General features: G+C 44.3%; 1 protein-coding gene across 3 annotated transcripts in view; it reads right to left on the bottom strand.

Annotated features, from left to right (window-relative positions):
* The window catches only part of LOC121537716 (S-adenosylhomocysteine hydrolase-like protein 1), a 57775-nt gene that overhangs the window by 16255 nt on the left and 18427 nt on the right, over positions 1-23093 (bottom strand). For 2 of the 3 annotated variants that reach the window (XM_045207296.1, XM_045207297.1), the window contains exon 2: positions 1311-1425. In XM_045207296.1, the coding sequence (XP_045063231.1) occupies positions 1311-1425 (115 nt within the window). Of the gene's footprint in view, positions 1-1310; positions 1426-16194; positions 16442-23093 lie in introns of those variants that run through there. The other variant, XM_045207298.1, reaches the window with a different exon arrangement.

Genomic DNA, 23093 nt, shown 5'->3' with positions numbered 1-23093 from the left:
GGAGTGGCCTAGCCAGTCTCCAGATCTCAACCCCATAGAAAATCTTTGGAGGGAGTTGAAAGTCTGTGTTGCCCAGCAACAGCCCCAAAACATCACTGCTCTAGAGGAGATCTGCATGGAGGAATGGGCCAAAATACCAGCAACAGTGTGTGAAAACCTTGTGAAGACTTACAGAAAACGTTTGACCTGTGTCATTGCCAACAAAGTGTATATAACAAAGTATTGAGAAACTTTTGTTATTGACCAAATACTTATTTTCCACCATAATTTGCAAATAAATTCATAAAAAATCCTACAATGTGATTTTATGGATTTTTTTTCTCATTTGTCTGTCATAGTTGAAGTGTACCTATGATGAAAATTACAGGCCTCTCATCTTTTTTAAGTGGGAGAACTTGCACAATTGGTGGCTGACTAAATACTTTTTTCCCCCACTGTATATTGTATCTCTATGGTCAGAGCTACGACGTGAGATAGAATGAGACAATCATTAAAAATTAACTGTAGATCGGTAGATCTTCCTCAAAAGTGTGTCTGTGTTGATTTCTGGTATACCAGTCAACAGAAGACTGTGTAGTTAGCAACTTAACATGGTCTTTTATATCAGTTGAACAATAGAAGGATTCTCAGTTAGTAATAGATGGATGATCCATAATTGAGGAATTTTGCTACCTTGGTAATCACCAGCACCTAGTGCTGTAGTCGTGTGTGTGTTAGGTTTGGCCGATATACCGTTTATACCATATACCGGGGGTATTTCGTTTTTATTAGTATAAAAGTAATCCTTCTACCCCCCCCCCCCCCACACACACACACACACACAAAAAAGTATAATATATAAAACAAATGAAAATTACAAATATACTCAAAAAAATAAATAAAAAAATAACTGTAAAGTGGTTATCCCACTGGCTATCATAAGGTGAATGCACCAATTTGTAAGTCGCTCTGGATAAGAGCGTCTGCTAAATGACGTACATGTAATGTATTTCGAAATACTGACGGTATGATTTTCAATACCGTGCTACGCCACTGCTCATAAACTATAAGTTAAGTATAAACTATAAGAAATCTAAGATGTGTCAAATAAATTACATCCATCTCTGTGCTCCAGCTATGCATTTGGTTTGCTAACTTGCTAGCTAGGTGGCTAGATGTCAAGACACAGCAGAAACATCCCCTCTTGCCTAAATTGTTTTCTGTGAGTATTTTTAAATAGTGCACATTCGGTAATACTGTATACCCCGGTGTGGTACAGAAACGGTATGAAAATCGGGATATCGCCCACCCCTAGTGTGTGTGGTATGTACCTGAGCTGTAGCTATCTGTTGAGGACTGGGAGATGGAGCGAGAGAGGGAGCGCCGGCCGGCCTTAGTGGGGTACTTCTGAAACTCCTGTTTATCCTCTGCGTTAGCAAACTGGATCTGAAGAAAGAAAGAAAGAAAGAAAGAAAAAGAAAAAGAAGCTTGAGGCATGAGTTACTCTTCAGTTGACATTAATGGTGGAAACTTTTTTTCAGTGAGCCTGTGGTGGGTCAGAGATAGTCAGTGAGCCTGTGGTGGGTCAGAGATAGTCAGTGAGTCTGTGGTGGGTCAGAGATAGTCAGTGAGCCTGTGGTGGGTCAGAGATAGTCAGTGAGCCTGTGGTGGGTCAGAGATAGTCAGTGAGCCTGTGGTGGGTCAGAGATAGTCAGTGAGCCTGTGGTGGGTCAGAGATACAGTCAGTGAGCCTGTGGTGGGTCAGAGATACAGTCAGTGAGCCTGTGGTGGGTCAGAGATACAGTATGTGACATAGAATTCCCAACTATGGATTTTTATGTAGACCTGATACAGTGTTTAATGGGGATCAGATATATGGAGTTCTATGGCTACAGGTCAACCTTACATTTCAACTGGACTGTGAACCCTAGATCAGCACTCTCCCAACCCTGTTCCTGGAGAGCTTCCCTACTGTAGGTTTTCCATCCAACCCCAGTTGTAACTAACCTGATTCAGCTGATCAATCAGCTAATTATTAGAATCAGGTGCGCTAGATGAGGGTTTGAGTTAAAACCTACAGGACGGTAGCTCTCTGGGAACAGGGTTGGAGTTAAAACCTACAGGACAGTATCTCTCCAGCAACAGGGTTGGAGTTAAAACCTACAGGACAGTATCTCTCCAGGAACAGGGTTGGCGTTAAAACCTACAGGACAGTATCTCTCCAGGAACAGGGTTGGCGTTAAAACCTACAGGACAGTATCTCTCCAGCAACAGGGTTGGAGTTAAAACCTACAGGACAGTATCTCTCCAGGAATAAGATTGGAGTTAAAACCTACAGGACAGTATCTCTCCAGGAACAGGGTTGGCGTTAAAACCTACAGGACAGTATCTCTCCAGGAACAGGGTTGGCGTTAAAACCTACATGACAGTATCTCTCCAGGAACAGGGTTGGCGTTAAAACCTACAGGACAGTATCTCTCCAGGAACAGGGTTGGAGTTAAAACCTACAGGACAGTATCTCTCCAGGAACAGGGTTGGGTAGTCGAGCCCTAGATCATTGTCATACCTACAGTACATACAATGCCGTCGGAAAGTACCGTATTCATACCCCTTGACTTTTTCCACATTTTGTTACGTTACAGCCTTATTCTAAAATTGTTTCAATTGGTTTTTACCCCCCTCATCAATCTACACACAATACCCCATAATGACAAAGCAAAAACAGTTTTTTGGACATTTTTGCTAATTATTTACATTTTTTAACTGAAATACCACATTTACATAAGTATTCAGACCCTTTACTCAGTACTTTGTTGAAGCACCTTTGGCAGCGATTACAGCATCGAGTCTTCTTGGGTATGACACTACAAGCTTGGCACAAATGTATTTGGGGAGTTTCTCCCGTTCTTCTCTGCAGATCCTCTCAAGCTCTGTCAGGTTGGATGGGGAGCGTCGCTACACAGCTATTTTCAGGTCTCTCCAGATATGTTGGATTGGGTTCAAGTCCAGGCTCTGGCTGGGCCACTCAAGGACATTCAGAGACTTGTCCCGAAACCACTCCTGCATTGTCTTGCCTGTGTGCTTAGGGTTGTTGTCCTGTTGGAAGGTGAACCTTCACCCCCAGTCTGAGGTCCTGAGCGCTCTGGAGCAGGTTTTCATCAAGGATCTCTCTGTACTTTGCTCCGTTCATCTTTGCCTCAAGATGCCTCAATCCTGACTAGTCTCCCAGTCCATGCTGCTGAAAAACATCCCCACAGCATGATGCTGTCACCACCATTTATTTTATTTTTTATTTTACCTTTATTTAACTAGGCAAGTCAGTTAAGAACAAATTCTTATTTACAATGACGGCCTACACCGGCCAAACCCGGACGACGCTGGGCCAATTGCGCGCCACCCTATGGGACTCCCAATCACGGTTGGTTGTGATACAGCTTGGAATCGAACCAGGGGGTCTGTAATGACGCCTCGAGCACTGAGATGCAGTGCCTTAGACCGCTGCGCCACTCGGGATGGTGTCAGGTTTCCTCCAGACGTGACGCTTGGCATTCAGGCCAAAGAGTTTCATCAGACCAGAGATCTTGTTTCTCATGGTCTGAGAGTCTTTAGGTGCCTTTTGGCAAACTCCAAGTGGGCTGTCATGTGCCTTTTACTGAGGAGTGGCTTCCGTCTGGCCACTCTAACATAAAGGCCTGATTGGTGGAGTGCTGCAGAGATGGTTGTCCTTCTGGAAGTTTCTCCCATCTCCACAGAGGAACTCTCGAACTCTGTCAGAGTGACCATCGGGTTCTTGGTCACCTCCCTTACCAAGGCCCTTCTCCCCCGATTGCTCAGTTTGGCCGGGTGGCCAGCTCTAGGAAGAGTCTTGGTGGTTCCACACTTCTTCTATTTAAGAATGATGGAGGCCACTGTGTTCTTGGGGATCTTCAATGCTGCAGAAATGTTTTGGTACCCTTCCCCAGATCTGTGCCTCGACACAATCTTGTCTCGGAACTCTACGGACAATTGCCTTGACCTCATGGCTTGGTTTTTGCTCTGACATGCAGTGTCAACTGTGGGACCTTACATAGACAGGTGTGTGTCTTTCCAAATCATGTCCAATCAATTGAATTTACCACAGGTGGACTCTAATCAAGTTGTAGAAACATCTGAAGAATAAATCCATGGAAACAGGATGCACCTGAGCTGAATTTCGAGTCTCATAGCAAAGGGTCTGAATACTTATGTAAATACGTTTTTTTTCTGTTTTAATTTATAATACACTTGCAAAAGAGTCTAAAAACCTGTTTTCACTTTGTCATTATGGGGTATTGTGTGTAGATTGCTGAGGATTTTTTTCTTTTTCTTTAATCCATTTTAGAATAAGGCTGTAACATAACAAAATGTGGAAAAAGACAAGTGGTCTGAATACTTTTCGAAGGCACTGTATAGAAACATGTTCCTAAACATGACATACTTCACAGCTAGTCACCCAGAGGTGTGAGAGTACCACTGCTTATGTTCCATATTCACTCCAAATCGTTCACATTTTGAATTAATCTTGGTCACTTTGGACATAGTCCCTCATGACAGACTGTTAAATAAATAAGAGTATCTGGCCACAGCATGCATGTGACATTTGGTTCTGGGTTGGACATTAGCGATGGGGGGGGAAAAATGTATACAGTTGCATATCGGGATATTATTTTTGACGATATATCGTATCGTATCGTTTTGACAATATCGCAATATTATTTTTGCACCAAAACTCCAGTATGTTTCCTTTATAGCTAGTTCTCCATTTTGTTTTTTTTTTAAATTAGGGAGCCAATTTGTTTTCATCACTTTTATTTCAAAAAACTAATTTTGTCATGCTCTCGATTGTCAGTGCCTTCAGAAAGTATTCATACCCCTTGATTTATTCTAGATTTTGTTGTGTTACAGCCTGAATTGAAAATGGATTAAATTAAAACAATTCTCACCCATCTAAAAGACAATACCCCATAATGACAAAGTGAAAACATGTTTTTAGACATTTTAGGAAATTTATTGAAAATGAAATACAGAAATATCAAACATAGGTATTCACCCCCCTGAGTCAATACATGTTAAAAATAATTTTTGGCAGCGATTACAGCTGTGAGTCTTTCTGGGTAAGTCTCTAAGAGCTTTGCACACCTGGATTGCACAATATTTGCACAATATTCTTTTTAAAATTCTTCAAGCTCTGTCAAGTTAGTTGTTGATCATTGCTAGACAGACATTTTCAAGTCTTGCCATAGATTTTCAAGCCGATTTAAGTCAAAACTGTAACTAGGCCACTCAGGATCATTCAATGTCATCTTAGTAAGCAACTCCAGTGTATATTTGGCCTTGTGTTTTAGGTTATTGTCCTGCTGAAAGGTGAATTTGTCTCCCAGTGTCTGTTGGAATGCAAACAACCAGGTTTCTTTTTATATAAAATGACAAGCATACCCATAACATGAGGCAGCCACCACCATGCTTGAAAATATGAAGAGTGGTACTCAATGATGCGTTGTGTTGGATTTGCCCCAAACATAACACTTTGTATTTAGGATATAAAGTTCATTTCTTTGCCACGGTTTTACCTTAGTGCCTTATTGCAAACAGGATGCATGTTTTGGAATATTTTTATTCTGTACAGGCTTCCTTCTTTCCACTCTGTCAATTAGGTTAGTATTGTGGAGTAACTACAATGTTGTTGATCGATCCTCAGTTTTCTCCTATCACAGCCATTAAACTCTGTAACCGTTTTAAAGTCACCATTGGCCTCATGTTTAAGTCCCTGAGCAGTTTCCTTCCACTCCGGCAACTGAGTTCAGAAGGAGGCCTGTGTCTTTGTAGTGACTGGGTGTATTGATACACCATCCAAAGTGTAATTAATAACTTCACGATGCTCAAAGGGATATTCAATGTTTGCTTTTTTTATTGTCGTTTTTCATCTACCATCTACTTAACTATGCTCAAAGGGATATTTTTTTTAACCCATCTACCAATAGGTGCCCTTCTTTTACGAGGCATTGGAAAACCTCCCTGGTCTTTGTGGTTGAATCTGTGTTTGAAATTCACTGCTCGACTGAGGGACCTTACAGAAAATTGTATATGTGGGGTACAGAGATGAGGTAGTCATAAAAAAATTGTAAACACTATTATTGCACACAGAGTCCATGCAACTTATTACGTGACTTGTTAAGCAAAATGTTTACTCCTAAACGTATTTAGGCTTGCCATAACAAAGGGTTGAATACTTATCTACTCAAGACATTTCATCTTTTAATTTTTTATTAATTTGTAAAAAATTATAAAAACATAATTCCACTTTGACATTATGGGGTATTGTGTGAAGGCCAGTAACACACATTCAAGCTGTACAACAAAATGTGGAAAAAGTAAAGGGGTGTGAATACTTTCTGAAGGCACTGTATGTTGAGCAATATGTTTGGAACATCAAATCACAATAAAATCACAGTCTCCAATCGCAATACTCTCCCCTATCCTCCCGGCCGGCTCGGTCCTCCCCTCCAGCTCCGTGGCTTGATGACTCATTGCGAGCTCACAGAACAGGGCTCCGGGCAGCCGAGCGGAAATGGAGGAAAACTAGACTCCCTGCGGACCTGGCATCTTTTCACTCCCTCCTCTCTACATTTTCTTCATCTGTTTATGCTGCTAAGGCCACTTTCTACCACTCTAAATTCCAAGCATCTGCCTCTAACCCTAGGAAGCTCTTTGCCACCTTCTCCTCCCTGCTGAATCCTCCTCCCCCTCCCTCCTCCCTCTCTGTGGATGACTTCGTCAACCATTTTGAAAAGAAGGTTGACGACATCCGATCCTCGTTTGTTAAGTCAAATTACACTGCTGGTCCTGCTCACACTGCCCTACCCTATGCTTTGACTTCTTTCTCCCCTCTCTCTCCAGATAAAATCTTGCGACTTGTGGCGGCCGGCCGCCCAACAACCTGCCCGCTTGACCCTATCCCCTCCTCTCTTCTCCAGACCATCTCCGGTGACCTTCTCCCCTACCTCACCTCGCTGATCAACTCATCCTTGACCGCTGGATATGTCCCTTCCGTCTTCAAGAGAGCGAGAGTTGCACCCCTTCTCAAAAAACCAACACTCGATCCCTCTGATGTCAACAACTACAGACCAGTATCCCTTCTTTCTTTTCTCTCCAAAACTATTGAGCGTGCCGTCTTTAGCCAACTCTCTTGCTATCTCTCTCAGAATGACCTTCTTGATCCAAACCAGTCAGGTTTCAAGACTGGTCATTCAACTGAGACTGCTCTTCTCTGTGTCACGGAGGCTCTCCGCACTGCTAAAGCTAACTCTCTCTCCTCTGCTCTTGTCCTTCTAGACCTGTCTGCTGCCTTTGATACTGTGAACCATCAGATCCTCCTCTCCACCCTCTCCGAGCTGGGCATCTCCGGTGCGGCTCACTCTTGGATTGCGTCCTACATGACCGGTCGCTCCTGCCAAGTGGCGTGGCGAGAAGCTGTCTCCGCACCACGTGCTCTCACCACTGGTGTCCCCCAGGGCTCAGTTCTAGGCCCTCTCCTATTCTCGCTATACACCAAGTCACTTGGCTCTGTCATATCCTCACATGGCCTCTCCTATCATTGCTATGCAGACGACACACAACTAATCTTCTCCTTTCCCCCTTCTGATAACCAGGTGGTGAATCGCATCTCTGCATGTCTGGCAGACATATCAGTATGGATGACGGATCACCACCTCAAGCTGAACCTTGGCAAGACGGAGCTGCTCTTCCTCCCGGGGAAGGACTGCCCGTTCCATGATCTCGCCATCACGGTTGACAACTCCGTTGTGTCCTCCTCCCAGAGTGCGAAGAGCCTTGGCGTGACCCTGGACAACACCCTGTCGTTCTCCGCTAACATCAAGGCGGTGACCCGATCCTGTAGGTTCATGCTCTACAACATTCGGAGAGTACAACCCTGCCTTACACAGGAAGCGGCACAGGTCCTAATCCAGGCACTTGTCATCTCCCGTCTGGATTACTGCAACTCGCTGTTGGCTGGGCTCCCTGCCTGTGCCATTAAACCCCTACAACTCATCCAGAATGCCGCAGCCCGTCTGGTGTTCAACCTTCCCAAGTTCTCTCACGTCACCCCCGCTCCTCCGCACACTACACTGGCTTCCAGTTGAAGCTCGCATCTGCTACAAGACCATAGTGCTTGCCTACGGAGCTGTGAGGGGAACGGCACCTCCGTACCTTCAGGCTCTGATCAGTCCCTACACCCAAACGAGGGCATTGCGTTCATCCACCTCTGGCCTGCTGGCTCCCCTACCTCTGCTGAAGCACAGTTCCCGCTCAGCCCAGTCAAAACTGTTCGCTGCTCTGGCACCCCAATGGTGGAACAAGCTCCCTCACGACGCCAGGACAGCGGAGTCACTCACCACCTTCCGGAGACATTTGAAACCCCACCTCTTTAAGGAACACCTGGGATAGGATAAAGTAATCCTTCTACCCCCCCCCCCACCCAAAAAAAATACAAATTTAAAACATAGATTTTTTTTTTATTTTTTTTATAATTGTAAAGTAGTTATCCCACTGGCTATAAGGTGAATGCACCAATTTGTGAGTCGCTCTGGATAACAGCGTCTGCTAAATGACGTAAATGTAAAATGTAAATGTAGAATCATGAGAATCACAATACATATCGTATCGGCACCTAAGTATGGTGCCAATTTCGTATCGTGAGATAATAATAATAATAATATGCCATTTAGCAGACGCTTTTATCCAAAGCGACTTCCAGTCATGTGTGCATACATTTTTACGTATGGGTGGTCCCGGGGATCGAACCCACTACCCTGTCGTTACAAAAGCCATGCTCTACCAATTGAGCTACAGAGGACCACAGATCCCTGGCAATTCCCAGCTCTACTAAATACAGCCCTAGTGGATGTCATAAATACAGCCCTAGTGGATGTCATAAATACAGCCCTAGTGGATGTCATAAATACAGCCCTAGTGGATGTCATAAATACAGCCCTAGTGGATGTCATAAATACAGCCCTAGTGGATGTCATAAGCTTTCCTTCATTTTGGGTCAGTCACCAGTGGTCAGGTATTCTGCCACTGTGTACTCTCTGTGTAAGTCCAAATAGCAGTCTGGTTTGCTCCGGTTTTTTGTTAATTCTTTCCAATGTGTCAAGTTATTATCATTTTGTTTTCTCATGATTTGGTTGGGTCTAATTGTGTTGCTGTCCTGGGGCTCTGTGGGGTCTGTTTGTGTTTGTGAACAGAGCCCCGGGACCAGCTTGCTTAGGGACTCTTCTCCAGGTTTCTCTCTGTATGATGGCTTTGTTATGGAAGTTTGGGAATCACTTCCTTTCGTTAGAATTTAACAGCTCTTTTCTGGATTTTGATAATTAGCGGATATCGGCCTAATTCTGCTCTGCATGCATTATTTGGTGTTTTACATTGTACACAGAGGATAATTTTGCAGAATTCTGCATGCAGTCTCAATTTGGTGTTTGTCCCATTTTGTGAATTCTTGGTTGGTGAGCGGACCCCAGACCTCACAACCATAAGGGGCAATGGGTTCTATAACTGATTCAAGTATTTTTAGCCAGATCCTAATTGGTATGTCGCATTTTATGTTCCTTTTGATGGCATAGAAGGCTCTTCTTGCCTTGTCTCTCAGATCATTCACTGCCTTGTGGAAGTTACCTGTGGCACTGATGTTTAGGCCGAGGTATGTATAGTTTTTTTTGTGTGCTCTAGGGCAACGGTGTCTAGATGGAATTTATATTTGTGGTTCTGGCAACTGGACCTTTTTGGAACACCATTATTTTTGTCTTACTGTCAGGGCCCTGGTCTGACAGAATCTGTGCAGAAGATCTATGTGTTGCTGTCGGCCCTCCTTGGTTGGGGACAGAAGCACCGCTAGCTAGCTAGCTCTCTCTCTCTATACCATGATTTTTGTTTTGTTCAAATGCAGGTCTTCCCAAATGTTTCCAATGTGTATCAACATAGAACATGTTCCGTCATTTGATTTCTAGCCTACATATCAGGGTTGGGGTCAATTCCACTTCAACGGCAGTCAATTTAATAAATGCACTGAAATTCCAATTCTCTTCAATGCCTTTCAATTCTGAATTTAACTGGAATTAAAATTTACCCCAACTCTTCTGCATACAAGTAGATGTGTCATGGGTACCGTCATGTGGTACTCACATCACATTATTATGTAGTAAGACACATTCTGATTGTGCCCACATTTTTAGACAGGTGTAGACGATTAAAATACACATTGTGATCTGATCTCCCTGCCCACCTCCGGAGGTAGTCAGGCACGCATTGTGTAAACAGATCTGGGATGGTCTAACCATTTCCATCATCGGCTTCTAAAATCATTGACAGGTAGCGCCATTGACTCGTCCTAAAATAAATCTTATTTTGAAAGAATGTCTGTCAAATAATTTGCACACAGGGAGGCACAGCTAATCTGGTCACAATATGGACACAGGGGAAGGATAAGAGACATTTTAATACAATGTGTAGACGCGACAAACCTTGATCAGATAGTGACTGAATCTTATTGATCATATCATGAAAACTCACATGTAGCAAGGCTATAAAGATAATCAGATTGTGTTTGACCAAACCAGAGCTTGTTACTGTATATGAACTTGTTATCAAAGTGAATGGTAAAACAAACCCCATTGACCATTCATTCATTCCCATTGAGTGGATTTGAAAATAAAGAGATTTCGCCTAATCCTCTACTATGTAGACACGTTCTGTTCTGCTGTTACGAGATCAGACTGGACTGACACGCTTCTTCTTGGAAGTACACACACACACACACACACACGCACACACACACACACACACACACACACACACACACACACACACACACACACACACACGCACACACGCACACACACACACACACACACACACACACACACACACACACACACGCACACACGCACGCACACACACACACACACGCACACACACACACACACACACGCACACACGCACACACACACACACACGCACACACACACGCACGCACACAAACGGACCAGTGTGGACAGACAGAAAGACACGCAGCCTGAAAAGGCATACACAGTTGGTGTTGGACATTAGAGAGATTAAGGATAGTTTTAACTAGGGGTCAATGAGGGCAACAGACGGCCAGGGAGGGTGAGATGTTGTTGGGAGGTACAGATCTGTCGAGCAACCTGTGAAAGCTTAGAGAGTGAGGACATACTTATAAAACCTTGTAGTGACATCACCAGTGATAAACCTTGTAGTGACATCACCAGTGATTAACCTTGTAGTGACATCACCACTGATAGCCTACAGAAGTACGCTGGACTCCAGACGTTCTCTGTACCAGCCAGGAGCACTCCTGTGGCAGTGATAGTGACACTGGCTCTATTTTATCTTGTACAGCCAAAATAATTCTGCAGCAACAGGAAATGTGAATTATGTGGATTATAATGAATGGAAATTTTTTTGTAGGGGTTGAGGCATATTTCGTTAGGCTAATATCAAGTCTGATATTTCAAAGTGGAAATTACAAACTTTAGAAGCCTTTTTAAACCTTGAATACAGGAAAATTATCTGCGACAACAGAGTGATCAAATTAAGATAGCAGATCTGTAGATAGGCTAATCATCTGTCTTGTGTTTCCTGTTTGTTATGTCTTTCAACATATGCACACAATGACTGTAAACAACCTGAAGGGGACCATACAGTCATTATCTACAGGGAGCCTGCGGAACAACCTGAAGGGGACCATACAGTCATTATCTACAGGGAGCCTGCGGAACAACCTGAAGGGGACCATACAGTCATTATCTACAGGGAGCCTGCGGAACAACCTGAAGGGGACCATACAGTCATTATCTACAGGGAGCCTGCGGAACAACCTGAAGGGGACCATACAGTCATTATCTACAGGGAGCCTGCGGGAACAACCTGAAGGGGACCATACAGTCATTATCTACAGGGAGCCTGCGGAACAACCTGAAGGGGACCATACAGTCATTATCTACAGGGAGCCTGCGGAACAACCTGAAGGGGACCATACAGTCATTATCTACAGGGAGCCTGCGGAACAACCTGAAGGGGACCATACAGTCATTATCTACAGGGAGCCTGCAGAACAACCTGAAGGGGACCATACAGTCATTATCTACAGGGAGCCTGCGGAACAACCTGAAGGGGACCATACAGTCATTATCTACAGGGACTAGTGACATGAGGATAAAGATCTGCAGCTGATAAACAGGGTTGTATTCATTAGGCACCAAACTGAAGAAAATTACTGGAACAGGGAGGGAGTGAATAAAATGGCTGGTTCCACCAGGATAACAGAATGGTAAAGGCAGCGATCAGGCTGGTTACACCAAGTTAACAGAATGGTGAAGGCAGCGATCAGGCTGGTTCCACCAGGATAACAGAATGGTGAAGGCAGCGATCAGGCTGGTTCCACCAGGATAACAGAATGGTGAAGGCAGCGATCAGGCTGGTTGCACCAGGATAACAGAATGGTGAAGGCAGCGATCAGGCTGGTTCCACCAGGATAACAGAATGGTGAAGGCAGCGATCAGGCTGGTTCCACCAGGATAACAGAATGGTGAAGGCAGCGATCAGGCTGGTTCCACCAAGATAACAGAATGGTGAAGGCAGCGATCAGGCTGGTTGCACCAGGATAACAGAATGGTGAATGCAGCAATCAGGCTGGTTCCACCAGGATAACAGAATGGTGAATGCAGCGATCAGGCTGGTTCCACCAGGATAACAGAATGGTGAAGGCAGCGATCAGGCTGGTTCTACCAGGATAACAGAATGGTGAACGCAGCGATCAGGCTGGTTCCACCAGGATAACAGAATGGTGAAGGCAGCGATCAGGCTGGTTCCACCAGGATAACAGAATGGTGAAGTCAGCGATCAGGATGGTTCCACCAGGATAACAGAATGGTGAAGTCAGGGATCAAGCTGGTTCTACCAGGATAACAGAATGGTGAAGGCAGCGATCAGGCTGGTTCCACCAGGATAATAATATGGTGAAGACAGCGATCAGGCTGGTTCTACCAGGATAACAGAATGGTGAAGGCAGCGATCAGGCTGGTTCCACCAGGATAACAGAATGGTGAAGGCAACGATCAGGCTGGTTCCACCAGGATAACAGAATGGTGAAGGCAGCGATCAGGCTGGTTCCACCAGGATAACAGAATGGTGAAGGCAGCGATCAGGCTGGTTCCACCAGGATAACAGAATGGTGAAGGCAGCGATCAGGCTGGTTCCACCAAGATAACAGAATAGTGAAGGCAGCGATCAGGCTGGTTCCACCAGGATAACAGAATGGTGAAGGCAGCGATCAGGCTGGTTCCACCAGGATAACAGAATGGTGAAGGCAGCGATCAGGCTGGTTGCACCAAGATAACAGAATGGTGAAGGCAGCGATCAGGCTGGTTCCACCAGGATAACAGAATGGTGAAGGCAGCGATCAGGCTGGTTCCACCAGGATAACAGAATGGTGAAGGCAGCGATCAGGCTGGTTCCACCAAGATAACAGAATGGTGAAGGCAGCGATCAGGCTGGTTCCACCAGGATAACAGAATGGTGAAGGCAGCGATCAGGCTGGTTCCACCAGGATAACAGAATGGTGAAGGCAGCGATCAGGCTGGTTCCACCAGGATAATAAACAGGGAAACCTGTCCTGGGCCCAAAGTAGACCCCAGGAACAGAATAGATCTTTATTGTCCACTTGCATGGATAGACTTTTATTTTAGTTGTCACCACACCCAACCTGACACCACACCCACACACACACACCCACACACACCGCACACACACACACACACACACACACACACACACACACACACACACACACACACACACGACAGGCTGGGAGCAGTATAGTGTCGGACACAGAGCATCGTCCCTGGCCAGCTAACAACTCAGCCTTAATACACTGATGTATCAGTGACGTACCAGTGATGTACCAGTGATGTACCAGTGATGTACCAGTGATGTACCAGTGACGTACCAGTGACGTACCAGTGATGTACCAGTGATGTACCAGTGATGTACCAGTGATGTACCAGTGATGTACCAGTGATGTACCAGTGATGTACCAATGTCATCTCTTTTTATATCTCTGTTTCTCTGTGGTCATTTCACCTCACTAGGTTTAATTAACAGACAGTGTCCTCACTCCTCAATGACACTTCTACCGAACCACACTGTCCAGTGTCCACCAAAACTCTACTTCAACAAGTATGCGTCTCTAGGTTTGTGTGTGTGTGTGTGTGTGTATATATCATGTTTGTAGGTTTGTCCATAAGCAAGAGTTGCAGACATCACTTATTTCATTTGTCCCTCAGCTATTAACGCATGCAACTCAACACAACGTGACAACCTCCTGAACCCTGGCCAACCATTCATGCATAGGACAGCTTCCTGGATGGTCTGTTGCTATATATTTGAGATGTCCATAGGCTGTGTTTGGACTGAAAACGAGATGTGTGGAGACGGTGAGTTGACACAACACATAAGGGATAACTCCCAGACAACAAGGCAGAGTACCAACAGTGACTTGGTTATTGTGGGTTACACTGACATATGAAGCACACAGTGTGTGTAGCGTAGTCATTGCAGAGTCATCCATACTTTATAATGACGATAGTAAAGATGGCCTGATCGTGATAAGTAGAGTTGGTTAGTTAGTTATATATATATACCTAGTTAGTAGTTTCAAGAGTAGAAGCTAGTAGCCTACAACTATCCATTGAACTTTCATAACCTTGGATTAAGAAATCAGTGAGAGCCAGAGTAACTAAAAACTCTGTTTAAAAACAGAAAACGGCATGGAGTGGAGAACTCTGCATGTCGCCGTTTTGGCAACTGGATGTGTGGCCTTATCTGGACTGTAGTGTGCTCTCTCATTTTAGTGAAAAAGCATTTGGTGTTTGCTTTGCATCTAGAACATCTAGGTAGGGTACATTTCAATGTTCTGCCTTTCCTAACATGAAGTCAGTCTGCAATTCTCTCCTCTCTGTGTATCTCTCTCTCTGTGTATCTCTCTCTCTGTGTCTCTCTCTCTGTCTCTCTGTCTCTCTCTGTGTCTGTCTGTCTGTCTGTCTGTCTGTCTGTCTGTCTGTCTGTCTGTCTGTCTGTCTGTCTGTCTGTCTGTCTGTCTGTCTGTCTGTCTGTCTGTCTGTCTGTCTGTCTGTCTGTCTGTCTGTCTGTCTGTCTGTCTGTCTGTCTGTCTGTCTGTCTGTCTGTCTGTCTGTCTGTCTGTCTCTCTCTCTCTCTCTCTCTCTCTCTCTCTCTCTGTCTCTCTCTCTCTCTCTCTCTCTGTCTCTCTCTCTGTCTGTCTCTCTGTCTCTCTCTCTGTCTCTCTCTCTCTCTCTCTCTCTCTCTCTCTCTCTCTCTCTCTCTCTCTCTCTCTCTCTCTCTCTCTCTCTCTCTCTCTCTCTCTCTCTCTCTCTCTCTCTCTCTCTCTCTCTCTCTCTCTCTCTCTCTCTCTCTCTCTCTCTCTCTCTCTCTCTCTCTCTCTCTCTCTCTCTCTCTCTCTCTCTCTCTCTCTCTCTCTCTCTCTCTCTCTCTCTCTCTCTCTCTCTCTCTCTCTCTCTCTCTCTCTCTCTCTCTCTCTCTCTCTCTCTCTCTCTCTCTCTCTCTCTCTCTCTCTCTCTCTCTCTCTCTCTCTCTCTCTCTCTCTCTCTCATCTCAGTCTTCTCTCTTGTCTCTCTCTCATTTCTCATTACAGAGACAATCATAGGGTTGTTACAGAGTAATAATCATAGAAAGTGATTAGAGATCATATTTATATGGTGATAACCACTACTCCAACAGTTTGCCCTCTTAACCTTGATCACTGTGAATTGGAGAATCCTTACCTTTACATTCTATCTGCTATCAACTCTGTGCCTCTAATAACACGGGCTAATCGTCTACAATTTAATTTAGTTTCAAACTTGGAAGAGATGGCCAACGATTAAACCCAGATGAGAGTGAAAGCCAGAGCCAGTCAGTGCAGAATTGAACAGCACAGACAAGAACACAAATCTAAAAAAGGTCTTATACGGTAGGTATCTGATTACAGAGTACAGACATATTCTGGACTAAAACAATTCCACTATTGAATAACTGTTTAGAGTGAGTCTATAGCTCTGCATTTAGAGTCATTACGGTAAGTAACTTCACATGGAGTAGGTCACTTACCTGCTCCATCCCGTGCCGATGGCCAGGCCCATATCCATGTTGTGGGTTTCTATGTGTCATGGTTCCCTGTCTTTCCTTCTCCATGGTCAGCTCTTACCTCGATCTCTTTCCCTCTGCTTCTCTGTCTTGAGTGATGGTCCCGTGTGTCCCGGACGTTACGTTGCTACTGGGTTATTATTACTGAACACACACACACACCTCAGACCAGACAGATAGGGGGAGGTGTCTCTGTGGAGATTACCATCATGGCCAACATGTAGGAGGTGGGGGGTGTCCGAACTATCCAACCTGAACAGTCCCTCCTCTCTCCCTCCATCTGTCTCGGTCTCATCCTTGGCAACTACATGCTAGCTGGAGCCACAGGCCATTTGTTTGACACCCCGGCACACAGCACACAAAAAAAAAACACAGACACACACAGTACAAACTATTTGTCCTGCCTTGCTTAAACTACCCCAGGTCAGAATAAACGGCTCTTAAATTTTCTTCTGATTTCAAGCTACACTCTGATTGGGTTAAATGCGGAAGACACATTTCAGTTGAATGCATTCAGTTGTGCAACTGACTAGGTATCCCCCTTTCCTCCCCATCTCCCTGAGTCTTACTTTCCTGCTGTGTGTTCCTAGTCAGACAGACCTCCTAGCTAATAAAAAAGAGAATTGTGGGTAGGGTTGGCGGTATCCAGATTTTCATATCATCATACCGTCCTTCTCTCATCCCGGGATTTATGGTATTACCGGTTTAGTACACTAGGGGGCGCCAAAAAAAAACCACAAAAAAGCCCATTGGGCATCTATTACCAGTATGCTAACAGAATTAGCACAAGTAATAGCGAATTTCAATGGAGGCTGCTAGCTAAACATGCTAACGAGCACAAACGAAAATAAACAAAATTGCAAAGACAGGCAATTCAGCCCATGAAGTTACACATATATACAGTGCATTCGGAAAGTATTCAGACCCCTTGACTTTTTCCACATTTTGTTACGTTACAGCCTTATTCTAAAATTGATTAAATAAAACAATTTCCTCATCAATCTACACACAATATCCCATAATGACAAAGCGAAAACAGGTTTTTCGAAATTGTTGCAAATGTATTAAAAATAAAAACAGAAATACCTTACATAAGTATTCAGACCCTGAGCTCAGGTACATCCTGTTTCCATTGATCATCCTTAAGATGTTTCTACAACTTGATTAGAGTCCACCTGTGGTAAATTCAATTGACTGGACTTGATTTGGAAAGGCACACACCTGTCTATATAAGGTCCCACAGTTGACAGTGCATGTCAGAGCAAAAACCAAGCCATGAGGTCGAAGGAATTGTCTGTAGAGCTCCGAGACAGGATTGTGTCGAGGCACAGATCTGGAGAAGGGTACCAAAACAATTCTGCAGCATTGAAGATCCCCAAGAACACAGTGGCCTCCATCATTCTTAAATAGAATAAGTTTGAAACCACCAAGACTCTTCTTAGAGCTGGCTGCCAGGCCAAACTGAGCAACCGGGGGAGAAGGGCACATCACAGCCCGCTTGGAGTTTGCCAAAAGGCACCTAAAGGACTCTCAGACCATGAGTAACACGTTTCTCTGGTCTGATGAAACCAAGATTGAACTCTTTGGCCTGAATGCCAAGCGTTATGTCCGGAGAAAGCCAGGCACCATCCCTACGGTTAAGCATGGTGGTGGCAGCATCATGCTGTGGGGATGTTTTGCAGCGGCTGGTACTGGGAGACTAGTCAGGATGGAGGGAAAGATGAACGGAGCAAAGTACAGAGATATCCTTGATGAAAACCTGCTCCAGAGCGCTCAGGACCTCAGACTGGGGCGAAGGTTCACCTTCCAACAGGACAACGACCCTAAGCACACAGCCAAGACAATGCAGGAGTGGCTTCGGGACAAGTCTCTGAATGTCCTTGAGTGGACTTGAACCCGATTGAAATCTCTGGAGACCTGAAAATAGCTGTACAGCGACACTCCCCATCCAACCTGCAAGCGCTTGAGAGGATCTGCAGAGAAGAATGGGAGAAGCTTGTAGCGTCATACCCAAGAAGACTCAAGGCTGTAATCGCTGCCAAAGGTGCTTCAACAAAGTACTGAGTAAAGGGTCTGAATACCTATGTAAATTTGATATATCAGTTTTACATTTATAATAGCAAAAATGTCTAAAAACCTGTTTTTGCTTTGTCATTATGGGGTACTGTGTATAGATTGATGAGGGGAAAAAACAATTTAATCAATTTTAGAATAAGGCTGTAACGTAACAAAATGTGGAAAAAGTCAAGTTGTCTGAATACTTTCCAAATGCACTGTAGGTAGGAGCTACCAAATGTCATTTTTGGTGAGTTTGGACATTTGCAAGCTAATGTGAATGAGAGACATCCTCCCAATCTGCAGACAGTTCTTTACAATATGCACGAAGCAAGGATTTTAAAGTTTGATGAAAACGTTCCAAAGCTCCCTGGCTCTGGGCATGGAACGCAGTAGACTTGTTGTGTTTAACTTTAAGCTGTTTGAGAACCTGAGCAAATAAACGGGAGGTAAAGTTAGACCCCTGATCTGCCTGGATGATTTTTGGAATCCCAAATGTTGAAATAAATTGAGTTAACGCTTTAACTACTGATTTTGAAGTTATGGTACGCAAGGAAAAAGCTGCCGGATATCTAGTTGCTTGACACGTAACAGTTAATAAGTCGCTATGACCTGACTTGGACCGTGGTAAAGGCCCAACACAATCGATAATAAGATGCTCTCAAAAGGTTGCCCTACGGCTGGTATTGGATACAAAGGTGCTGGCTTTAAAACCTGGTTTGGCTTGCTTGTGCGCTGACACGTATCACAAGTTTTAATAAACTTAGCTACATTCCGCTTTAAACGTGGCCAGAAAAAATTACGGAGTATACCATTATAAGTTTTACGAACACCCATATGACCTGCCACATCATCATGTGAAGTTTGCAACACTTTATTTCGCAAAGTAGTAGGTACAACTATTTGAAAGACTGGTTCTCCTAGACCCTGATCATAGTGTGGAACCCATTTCCTGACCAACAGCCCATCAAGAAGAAAATAACACTGAACACTATTCCTCACCACTGAATCAGGAACAACTTTATCAAACAGATCAGCCAAGGTAGTATCGGCCTTTTGCTCAACTATCAATTAATCTCTAGAACTAGTCAACTGTTCTGTCTGGAGTTTGACCGGCAACTCAAGACTTTCTGGCTTACTCTCAACATTATTACGAGAGGCAGCGCGGGTAACAGCACAAAACTGGAAATACCTTAGGAGACACACAGTTGAGCTCTGGAGATACCTTTGCTGGGGACACTGAAGGTTGCTTCATAAAGATGTTTAATTTGCCATCTGCCCACACCTTCCTACCCGCCAAGTCGTTCCCCAAAATCATGTGTACTCCCTCTACTGGCAACTGGGGTCTCACCCCAACATCTACATCACCCTCTACCAGACCACATTTTAGGGTAACTTCATGTAAAGGAGAGTGGAACTAAACCCACACCACGTACCATTACACATCCGCCAGCATCAGACTCCTTAGAGAACGGCAACACAGATTCCAAAATAAAAAGAATCTAAAAGCTCCGGTGTCTCTTAAGATCTTGATTGAAACAGTTTTGGTTGCCGTCTACCAGGGACACTACACCATCCTGAAATAAAGGCTGAAAAAATCACAGTGGGAAGACTGAGAATCAAACTCAACTAGTGGCTGAAAAAAACTCATTCTGGTGGTCAGAGGCTGTAACAGGAGCTGCCATCACAGCAGGTCTAACTTGACCTGACTTTTTTGATTTAAGTAGAGGACAATCTTTCTTCCAATGTCCTTCAACTAAACAGTAGCGACAGGTATTAGCATTAACCGGTGCTTTAAGTCCTCCAGACCCAAACTTCTGCTGAGGCCTTTGAAAAGAAGCTCCAAAATAAGGTGACCTACTATTCCTAGAAGGGAAGTTATTTTAATGGTACTTGTCACTGTTTGACTCAAAATGGCTTTTATGTGTTAGCCTGTACTCACCTGCAAGGACCACTGCATCACCTGGAGACTTAACTTTACGTTCGTTCATGTATGTAGCAACCTGGTCAGACACAGAATTTTTGAACTGTTCTAACACAATCAAATTAGACAGACCCTCAAAAGTACTAACTTCAGAAGCTGTACACCAACGATTAAATGCAGAAGTCAAATCACAAACAAACTCAGAATAGGTTTGTGAATCTAACTTTTTCCTGTAACGAAAACGTTGACGATATGCCTCTGGCACAAGCTCGTAGACCTTCAGAACTGCTGATTTAACTTTATCATACACTTTACTGTCAGCTACACTCAGTGCTACAAAAGCCTCACGTGCTTTACCTGTAAGTACACATTGCAACAACATAGTCATGTCCAAATCTGACCAAGCTTTCGCAAATATACACTCAAATAAAGCAAATTATGTGTCTGGATCTGACTCATCAAATTTCGGCAACAAACAAAGATTCCGTGAAACATCAAACTGTGGTAGTCCCTCTGGTCTATTAGCATTTCTCAATCGCTCTATCTCCAACTGCATATGCAAACAGCTCCCTCTGCTGCTCAAAAGTTAATGAAGAACTAGACTGAAAACTTGTACCCTCACTACTAGCAGATTGACCCCCAAAACACCTATTTCCCTAAGACCCTGCTTTAATTTAGCTTTAACAGTCTCTTTAAAAAAAATGTATCAACAATCTCAATCTGATAATGTTCAGCAATTTCAATTAACTGCTCCTTAGTACACAACTCTAAGGCTACCTCTGAAGGAGCTTGAACAAAACCACTCAGAATGTAAGACATTTTACTCAACCAATACAACCATTACAAATGCTCCAAAACAAAAAAAATACACAATTCACCTGCTGTCAGTATGGGTTCAAGGACAAGAGCCACACCCCACTATCCTCCAAAAACAACTAACTAACTGGCCCTAGTCTTCGTGCAGTCACATGTGGTGGGGTTTTATGCACACAAAACCAGTGGAGTGGAAAAGACAACCAGAAACTGGCAGCCCCCCCCCCCCATAACCACGGAGGTGCTCCCGAGCCGATGTAAGGGAAAAGGAATAGGGAAGCTCTACCCACGTTCACTGCCACCTGAAACAAAACACCACGAGCACAAACACCTGAAACAAACACCTACTGACACTCGCTGATAAGCCTGAACAGGAGAGGACTCCCACTTGAACAACAACCCAGAAAAACCCAGAGTGAATTGCTACCCAAATTTAACTACCAAATTAACTAAACCAAAAGAACACATGGCTCTCAATGCTCTCTCCAACAATATTGGCCCAACCAAAACATCCCCTCAAACAAAAAATGTGCCAATCTGAACTAAACTAACCCAAATTGACTATGTAAATGGTTTTAGGCTGAAGTTGTATAGGGCTGGTGAACCGGCGAAAGAAAAACGAATATGTTCTCAACAGAAAATGAAACAGAAAAATATGACGGACAGGCTGAGCTCCGTGGGTTTAGTCCCGGTGATCGTGTACTTGCTCTTTTGCCTCTTGTGAGTTCACCTTTTCAGGCAAAAATACTGTGGTCCTTTCACCGTGTTGCGCAAAGTGTCAGATTTGAACTAATCTCATTGAAACCCCTGGTCATAGGAAGTCTTCTAAATGATGCCATGTGAACCTGTTAAAATGTTATCACTCCCGTGATCTAAGCAAAGTGGAAGGCACTCCAGCGGTGAGGTCAGCGTTGACTGCTGCTCCAGTCACTACATCTTGTGGCTTTAACTTTGTGGAGGGGGGAGAAGAGGAGGTAGTTAGGGTTTCGGATGAGGTCTTACAAGGTCGGTTGAAAAATCCCCAGACTTTGCAAAACCTTGGGGTTTTGGTAGATCATTTAGACTCTGAGAAACGTGATGAATTGGTAGATCTTATTAGAAGCTACCCTGTTTTGTTTTCTGACACTCTTATCGAAAACACATTTAATTGAGCGTGACATAGACATCGGAGATGCTAAGCCTATTAAACTGAGATGTTATCGTGTATCTCAGGAGAAGAGACTGCAGTTGGAAACAGAGGTGCGGTATATGTTGGACAATGGTATTGGCGGAGCCATGTTGTTCAAATTGGGCTTCACCCTGTCTTCTGGTCAAGAAGTCTGATTCCACTTTCAGACCTTGCACTGATTATAGAAAAGTTAACAATGTTACTAAAGCAGACCTTTACCCTCTTCCTAGGATGGAGGACTGTATTGATCAAGTTGGGTCGGCAAAGTATGTTAGCAAATTTGATCTCTCAAAGGGATATTGGCAAGTACCCCTTACCAAAAGAGCTTGTGAGATTGCTGCCTTTATAACTCCATCTGGTTTGTTCTCTTATACAGTGATGGCTTGCGGAATGCTCCAGCCACCTTCCAGAGGCTGATGAATCGGGTGGTCTCAGGTCTGGAAGGGTGTGCCGTGTATTTGGATGACGTGGTCCTATAACTCAGACTCTGTGGAGTGCAAGCCCTGTTCGAAAGACTGGTGTGGGCCAGGTTGACTATCAATTTGGCAAAGTGTGAGTTTGCTAAAGCTACAGTCACATACCTGGGCAAGGTTGTGGGTCAGGGTGTTGTCTGTCCCGTGGAAGCCAAGGTTCAGACTGTGAAGCAGTTCCCACAGCCCTCCACAAAGAAAGAACTGATGCGCATCCTGGGAATGGTGGGGTACTACCGTGCTTTCTGTAAAAACTTTTCGGTAGTAGTGTCCCCCCTGACCAATCTGTTGAAGGACAAGGCTGAATTTATCTGGTCCACCCAGTGTCAAGAGGCATTTCATGCAGTTAAGGCTCTTTTGTGTTTGGCACCCGTGTTGGCAGCACCACATTTTGGGAAACCTTTCAAATTGCAGGTAGATGCCAGTCAAATTG

This window comes from Coregonus clupeaformis, chromosome 24 (genome assembly GCF_020615455.1).
Source record: "Coregonus clupeaformis isolate EN_2021a chromosome 24, ASM2061545v1, whole genome shotgun sequence".
NCBI lineage: Eukaryota > Metazoa > Chordata > Actinopteri > Salmoniformes > Salmonidae > Coregonus > Coregonus clupeaformis.
The sequence above is the reverse complement of the archived record's forward strand: the minus strand, read 5'-3'. Positions and strand labels throughout refer to the sequence as shown.